Source organism: Sinocyclocheilus grahami, unplaced genomic scaffold (assembly GCF_001515645.1).
Source record: "Sinocyclocheilus grahami isolate Dianchi unplaced genomic scaffold, SAMN03320097.WGS_v1.1 scaffold230.1, whole genome shotgun sequence".
NCBI classification, from domain to species: Eukaryota; Metazoa; Chordata; class Actinopteri; order Cypriniformes; family Cyprinidae; genus Sinocyclocheilus; species Sinocyclocheilus grahami.
Window position 1 is genome coordinate 1,832,073 of NW_015505409.1, and position 9,060 is coordinate 1,841,132.

The window sequence follows — 9,060 nt, forward strand, 5'->3', positions numbered from 1 at the left end:
TTCTATGGCATCGTGAAGCACCTTTATTTTTAAGAGTATAGTTCTAAAGTGGTGTTTTCAAATTAGTAAAGGAGGCTTGGGCTCAGCTGTTAAACTGTTCTTTCGCGATTCTCCCCCTCAGTCCGTTCACACCAGTTGCATCCCCTAAGGACGGCCCTGCATACACACACACACACACACATATATATTTATATATACTGTATATACACAGTGCTGCTTGAAAGTTTGTGAACACTTTAGAATTTTTTATATGTATTTAAAATGAGTCAATTTAAATATGCCTCAAAACATAATCAATTTCACACAAGTCCTGAAAGTAGACAAAGAGAACCCAAACAAACAAATGAGACAAATATTTCTTTGCCATTTATTTATTGAGAAAAATGATCCAGTGTTACATATCTGTGAGTGGCAAAAGTATGTGAATCTTTGCTTTCAGTATCTGGTCTGACCTCCTTTTGCAGCAATAACTGCAGGTAATGTTTCTTGTAACTGCTGATCAGTCCTGCACAACATCTTGAAGGAGTTTTAGCCTATTCCTCAGTACAGAACCACTTCAACTCTGTGATGTTGGTGGATTTCCTCCTATGAACTGCTTGCTTCAGGTCCTTCCACAAAATTTCAATTGGATTAAGTTTCCGGAATTTGACTCCAAAACGTTAACTTTGTTCTTCTTTAACTATTCTTTGTTAACGCTTCTCATTTAAACCAAAAAGGTCTATTTTGGTCTCATCTGTCCACAAAACATTTTTCCAGTAGCCTTCTGTCTTGTCCGCATGATCTTTAGCAAACTGCAGACTGGCAGCAATGTTCTTTTTGGATGAACCATGCACACCGTGGTTGTTCAGTGTTCTCCTGATGGTGGACTCATGAACATTAACATTAGCCAATGTGAGAAAGGCCTTTAGTTGCTTAGAAGTTACCTTGGGTTCCTTTGCAACCTTGCAGACTATTACACGTCTTACTTTTGGAGTGATCTTTGTTGGTGGAGCACTCCTGGGGAGGGTAACAGTGGTCTTGAATTTCCTCCATTTGTACACAATCTGTCTGACTGTGGATTTGTGGAGTCCAAACTCTTTAGAGATGTTTTTGAAACCTTTTCTAGCCTGATGAGCAACATCAACTTTTTCTGAGGTCGCACTGACACCTGATGGTAATTTCACTGATTGAAAACAACTCTGAAAAACAGATGGACTCTAATTTCACCTTCAAATGAACTGCCAATCCTAGAGATTCACATACTTTTGCCACTCACAGATATGTAATATTGTATAATTTTCCTGAATAAATAAATGACAAAGAACATATTATTGTCTCACTTGTTTGTTTGGGTTCTCTTTGTCTACTTTCACGACTTGTGTGAAATTTTGATCATGTTTTGTGTCATATTTATACTGAAATATAGAAAATTCTAAAGGGTTCACAAACTTTCAAGCGGCACTGTATATATGCGCTGTACTGTATATCTGGCAGATTCCTCAGCACTTCATGTTGTCCATTGGGAATTGATTGTATAGTAGAAAGTTGGTGGTACAAACTAGAGATAGACTTTAATGCAAGTTTGCAGGCAGTTGTTGATTAAACTCATCTGGCCATTGCTTAGTCCTGGATTATGAGACAGTTTATATACTGTATATGAAATGTTTTGTAAATGCACAGTGATTAGTCTTCATCAACTTAGAATTCTCTCTTTCTCATTTGTCAAGTCACCTTTATTTATATAGTGCTTTATACAGTACAGTATACAGTACAGATTGTATCAAAGCAGCTTTACAGCATTAAACATGAAAATAATGTTTCAACAAAATTTAATTCTGCTGTAAAGAAGCTCTACAAAGAGGACCGTAGTCCGTAGTCCAGGTGACTACGGTGATCTCAGAATAAGAATGAAACAGATTCATATTAATGTACATGACATTCTTCTTAAAATGTAACAAGTGCTCCCAGTTTCAAAATAAGAAAAAAAAACACTTCAAATGGTCCTCAATAAGGTTGATATTCGTACAGGATATAAAGTAGATAGTGTGTTAGTGTTTCTGTAGCAATGCTTTTTCTAGCAGTAAGTATATACATGTGATGCAGTGTATCAACAAATCAGCATTTAACTTGAAAGCGAGCATGAATTTGGACCATACAGGGCCAGTTTTCATAATAATCAATTTTCAGAGTTTGGATTAGGAGTTGGGAGTAAGAAATGGTCCACTTGTCAGTTTGAATACAGAAAGTGCTGGCATGCATTTTTGTGGACGTGGTGTATATTTAACAGTCCTTGCTGATGTATTTTAGAATTGCTACATCAATCTTTAATGCCTGTGTACAATTCATGGGCAGCATTTTCCTAAGCGCATCAGTTCATTGTTGTGATCTGGGTCATCCATCCATTCTTCAAATTGCTTATCCTCTGTAGGGTCGCAGGGATGCTGGTCCAAGGGTGGAGGAAACACTGCATGGATGACCATTCCATCATTTGGGAACACTCTTTCTCATTCACTACACAGACAAGTTAGTGTCTCCAATTCACCTCTGAAAAACTCCACACAGACAGACCTCCAGGCTCATTTGGGACTTGATCTGGGGACCTTATTGGTGCAAGGCAACAGTATTATAAACCTGGGTCACGTGCCATCCACTTCATTTTAATACTACATCCCAATAACAAATAGATGATCGGGCTGATAAAAGGGTGGGCTGTGGCCAATGCAGTAGCTGCTGGAAGTCCATATTTCAACATACTTGAACCCAGGCTGTCGGTACGAGTGGCTTGAAGCATGGTTAAGAAGATTTGAGGGCCCCAGAACACAAAGAAGGCAATCTTTATAGCACAGATGATCTGTGCCTGCTTATTGCAATCTTTACACCTTCTATGAGCTGATGTCAAACAGCTGAGAAACATGATCAAAGCTGGCACAAGAAGCCCGATAAGAAATCTCATGATAACGACTGCCTTCAGCCTAGCAATGCCGTCTTGAGTTGTTTTCAATTTGTCCAAGTCATAATCATCAATGCACTGAGAAGATCGCACCTCTCTGGAAAACAGCGAAGGACATGCCAAGACTGCTGCAATAGACCAGGAGAATGAAATCAGAATGATGTTACAATTCTTGCCATTTTTTATGCAATCGCTTTTTAAAAAAGCAGAACTAATGCTCCAGAGACTCAGCATGGCTGCTGTGGAGAACATACTGCCGTAGGTGATATAGGATGACAGCTTGCAGCTTGTTTTTCCATAATTCCATTCAAAGTTATTGTAAGCATACAGGAGCTGAAGAACCACAAATGCGCTGGAGACTAAGTGTGTTACAGCCAACGCCATAATCCAAGTGGAAACCGTTGGCGTTTTCTTGTTTTTCAGGCAGCTGATGATAAGGACGATGAAGTTGAGGGTGACACCGAGGATCAAGACAACAGAATATGTAATTAAGTAGATCATCCTGATCACATGTTGGTACTGCTTTATTGCATTTTCTGTGACTTCAAGTTCTGTAGTGATACCATCATAGTCTGCGGCATTGTCTTCTCTGGACATTTTGTAAAGCCTGAAACAAAAAGATGTGGATTAAAACTTTTTATTTTGAATAATATACTGCCCAGGAAGGGATGTGTTCTGTTCAGATCGTATATATATATATATGTCACCTGTTCTATAACCATTCCTGGGGCCTCATTTATCAAATGTGCGTACACACAGATTTGATCTTAGAGTGTGCGTACACTAAAATCCACAGCAACGTTTATATTTATAAAAACGTTTTTTGACGTGGAAAAGTACTTACCGCCATGTCTGGGTCTGAGCAGGCGTACGCACTTTTCCTTGTGGCAAAGTCGAAGTACTGCAGCTATTTGAACATATAAGCTGCAATAATAATAAAAGCGGTGTACGTGCAAGCACCGAATCCATCATAAACAACAAAGATACAGTGTAAGAGATTAATTGTGCAGTGTAGTCAGATTTTTTTATTAACTGGAGGTTTTGCCAGATTAAACTTGACCTTTTTAGTAGCCTAATGTTGAGAGTTCTTTACTTGCTTTCTGTACACAGTTTATTCCATGTTGTTGTTTTTTTATAATTTTATTTTACAAGAGAACTTGCAAAGTCTTGATTTACTAGTAATGTGTAAAATAGAAAAGAAAATGCAGAAACGCATCTCGACTGTTTTGTCTGTGTAGCCTATAAGAATAGGCCTAGGTCGTATAATAAAGGTTTTAATATATTCTATTCAATAACATTAACTGTTTTTATTTATAACATCTGCTGCTTTGCTTCTGTGAAAATGAATAGAGACATCAGCCTTAAACTTTGTTTTTGTCATGTAGGCTACATCAGTTATATTTGCATAAAATACACTATATATTTTTGTGTCAGTACATTAATGGCACATTTGAGCAGCATTAGTAAACCGTGTAAATATAAAGAAATGTCAAATCGCATGCACATGTTTTTTTCTTTTTTAAGATTTTATTATGATATGAAACGTCCAATTTCAATCATGTTTTTAAAGTTTTGCAAGGATTTCGTGATACTAAACTTTATATTAGTTGTCATACCAAGTGATTTTAAAAGTAGGATGGCTCACTTTTTATAAGATGACTGAAAATTTTACTTGAATTCGTAGTTTTGGAAACCTAATTGTTTTATAATTACTACTAATACTATTATTATTATTATTATTTCTGTTGTTTCTAGAAGTAGTAATTTTGATAATACTCAATAGAAAAAATATAACTACACACAGATCGTTTGTCCACTGAATAATTACTCCTTATTAAATAAAAAGCGCCAGCAGGACCTCAATTTCAGACTCAGTAAAGTTTTTTCTTTTCTTTGTGCTCTTCTTTCTCAAGCATAGAAATTCGGATATTGGCGTGTGCTCTTTTATATGGTAATGATATTAATTAGGGGGCGTTTACAAGGCGGAGATCTGACACCAGTCAGCTGCACACAATTTCCAGATCATTTGCGATTTATAAATGTCACATCTTGGAAGAGAGGCGTACGCACGTGTTTTTGTGCGCACGTTCGTTTTCTCTGAATCGCATTTACGCACTTTTGAGAAATGATCTTAGAACAAATTTAGGATGGTTTATACGCAACATTTTATAAATGAGGCCCCCAGGACATTGAATAGAATACTATTCTTGAAAGGATAGCGCAGGCAAATAAATCTTTACAAAAGTGGTCTTTGTGAACTTTTTTTTTAATGGAAAAGAGCGGTGATGATTCTTCAAACTTTTTTTTTCTTTCTTTTTTTGTCCAACAAAAAAATAAACACCAGGCTTAGGGAAGAAATTAGAGATTTTTTATTTTCTCATAGAGTTTTTTTTATTTCCCCCCTCCTTAAAGGGGTCATATGATACTTTTTTTAAAGATCATTATTTGGTGTAACAGAATATGTTGACATGCTTTAATGTTCAAAAAACACATTTTTCAAATACTGTACATTATTGTTTATTATTGTCCCTCTCTCTCTCTCCCGCGCACACACACACACACACACACACACACGATGCGCAAAACTCCGCATTTGACCAGTCAATAGCAAATACTTAAACTAATAACAAAACAGTAGCTGATTCAGAAGCGCCAGATTGTCATAGCAAAGTCAGAATGACCTCCTCTCCTAGGTTCACGAAACGGTCGTCCATAAAATGCATTGCTGTTCTGTTGTAAGTCATCTTAAAGATTCCTAAATGCATCTACTTTCGGAAGGCCAAATAAAGTGCTTTTGCTTTCGCCTAGAAACACACAGCGGCTCCCTGACATGCTGCTTCAACACTAACTGCGGTTACTGAAACCACGCCTTCTTTCTTTGCGTGCACATTTGGGCGGCATTATGCTAATATTTCCACATAGTGAGGTAGATATGTGGGGGCGTGTTAGAACGAGCCGTTTTAGGGGGGCGTGGCAGAGTCTTAACTTTGATAAAGAATATCTCTTTGGTTTTGAGACTTTAGTCTTTGCAACTTCAGGGATCTTATCTATGCACAATCAGCTTGTAACACTCCAAAGAGAAAGGAAAACTTGAAATCGCATCATATGACCCCTTTAAAGTCCCTTTAAGGAGGGGAGGAAAGTTTCTCTTTCCAAACAAGGCACCAGCAAATATATGGAATGCGCTCCTTTTCTATATTAAAAGCATTAATATCTAATATTAGAGATTTCTTATGTTAGCCATTGACGTTGAAATCTGACACTTTCGTCAGTGACCAACACATTTAAACACCTTACATTATAATTGGTGCAAAACATTAGATACTTTATACTAGTAAGACAATAACAAATTCAGATATCACAGAAAATAAATCTTAATTTAATATTATGAATTAAATTAAACAAAAAAAAAACATGAAAAACCATGATCAGAATTAGAGTGACAAAACAGCAACATCTGCAAAACAACACTGCATGTTTGTTTTTTTTATCGTATTGTACATTTTTGCACACATAATTTACATTTAAAATCAAGTTACATCTGCATGGCTCGCAGAAAAGTTCTAAAAGTTTCATCATAATCCCTTATTTGGTTCACATGCTTTGCTTCGTGCATATTTTCTGCAAAATCCGCAGAAATATGTGTCTATCTGCGAGAACGGTGTAGGCTACTGAATATGAAAGTAAAATACGTGGCATTGAATATTTAAGCTTTTACATTTTTTCCTTAAGCACATGTGTGTTTTCGTCGGCTGCAATTTGAGCTGCAGCACATCTTTGGTTCTGTCCAGAGGTTTTAACTGCCCCTGTCGGATTGACGTGTACAGACTACACAACCACGTGTGGAAAACAAGTTTTATTCTTCTAAATGCAAACACGTTTAAAAGGTGTTTGTAAAGATGATGAAAGTACACATCTAAGTTTGTGATTCTAAGATTAAAAGAGAATTGCACCTACATAAACAAGTTTAAACAAGCCACATGTTAACACCACAACCAGATTTCATTTATTAAAACATTCTAGTAGCTTCACTTGGTTAAATTTCAAGAGCACTTTAGCACTGGCTTAAAATTGGCATACGAGGACTGCACTTATCTAAATTACCTTAACACCTTGTCCTAACCAGACGCGACGTGATAATATTCCAGTGACAAATAATTTGTCTGTTCACACCAGACGCGACAGAATCAATAAATAATCACAGCAAACGGACGCTGCATGCTCTTGTCCCCATCTATGCTTGTCCCAGCCGCGTCGTCGCAGAAATAGAAACCCACAAAATGCAAGACATCCTTGATTTTTGTAAGGATGAAGGGGCGTCACCCTTGACGCTAGACGCATGGCGAGTCTGAAGCTTGGTGCTGAAGCACTCATAGTGACAACAGCCAATCACATTAATTAATTCATTACATCATTACTGTAATTCAATGATAAACAGAGTACACAAACACAATACAATCACGACACACACCAGATTCACCAACCACCTCGGCCACCACCTTCCAAGCTTGCTCCTTTGAGTATGAGTCGCGTACTTATCTTCTATTAAGGTTCATTTTGATACAGGGGCGGTTCTAGGGGGTGGCCAGGGGGGCCTGTCAACAAGCTTGGCCCCCCTAAATTTGGAATCATATCACACCAAGCAATTTTGTTTGAAATGCGCAGTTTGTCCAGTAAACTATATATATAAAAAAGAAAAACATGCTAAATTCAAATCTGCGTTCGCTGGCTGGCACATATGGATTTCGCTACCTATATGCTTCCATAGGCACAGAGCCAGAGACACACGGGGTTTTAAAGCACTGCGCATTATAACCAATCACATACGGATTCTGTTGTTTATGAATGCAAGGACCAATCAGAGGCCTTCAGATGAATCACCGCTGAAACACTGTTTAGTCACCGCGCGCACTGTCTGACTGAATTCTCTGACTAATTCTCTCATCAGAAACAACAAAGTGAAGATGTACGAATGTAAGTAAGATATTAATTTCACAGTGTAAACAGCTTTAGAGATTATTATGGGAGTTTTTGAGAGTGCTTGAACTCGCTGGATTGAAGTAAAAATGTTCTTTCTTTTTGTACAATGAAAGTGTTACAGGCTAATTAGTAACTTACAATGTTTTTATTAAATTCACATTAAATACAAAGTCAGTCGTATTAAAAATATGTTATGGTATGACACCATATCTGGTACTTAAGTAAAAAGACGGATTTTATGCAAAGTTAATAGATTACACTACTTTGCCCATCGCCCATTATATCAACTAACATAATCTATGAAGTGCAAAATGCATTTACTTACACATATTTGAGAGTCGAGAATATTTCATGATATATTTGTGGAATATTTCGAATAAAAAATTAATAAAAACCCTGCTGAAAAAAACAATAGACACCATAACAAAATTTGTAATGGTTTTACTGGTTATAATGGGACTTGTATTGGTTTTACTGGAAACTGTAATGGACCCTGTTGGTCTCTACTGGTAATTGGTTGCCTTCTATAGGTGGCTTGTTAAAACCAATAAATCCTAATGGAATATGTCCCAAAACACACTACAGAAAACCATTTTTAATGGTTAAAAGTTGATGGTTTGTAATGTTTGTAATGGCAATTTGTAGTGGAAACCATTAAAATTTTCTGTGATGGTTTTATTATTTATTTATTTTCAGTAGGGACATAAGCCTATATCAGTTATACAATGATATTGTGGCTGCTGTGTGTCACATGACAAGCACGAGAGCCCCCCCCTTCACTTGTGCCCCCTCAAAAATAATGAGTGCATGATGCCCCTGACACTACAATACACAATTATTTGTCAAATAAATTAAACATGATGAAACATTCATTTTAGTTTAAATTGTTAGATTACTTCTAGAGATTGCAGTGATACATGACATAATGACTGAATGGATAATATTTAAAGGGGTCATATGATGCGATTTCAGTTTTTCCTTTCTCTTTGGAGTGTTACAAGCTCTTGGTGCATAAAGAAGATCTGTAAAGTTGCAAAGACTAAAGTCTCAAATCCAAAGAGATATTCTTTATAAAAGTTAAGAGTCAACCACGCCTACCTAAAACGGCTCGTTCTAACACGTCTGTTGTCATCAACGCTCCTGGTAATTGA

General features: G+C 36.8%; 1 protein-coding gene across 1 annotated transcript; it reads right to left on the reverse strand.

Moving 5' to 3' along the window:
- Positions 1-1,832: 1,832 nt before the first annotated feature.
- On the reverse strand, positions 1,833-7,562 carry LOC107597354 (chemokine-like receptor 1). The gene is made up of 2 exons (XM_016288371.1): positions 7,034-7,562; positions 1,833-3,536 (listed from the first exon to the last, which is right to left on the reverse strand). Exon 2 carries the CDS (start codon positions 3,524-3,526, stop codon positions 2,603-2,605), a length of 924 nt encoding a protein of 307 aa, XP_016143857.1. The 5' UTR covers positions 3,527-3,536; positions 7,034-7,562; the 3' UTR covers positions 1,833-2,602.
- Between the last annotated feature and the right edge of the window lie 1,498 nt (positions 7,563-9,060).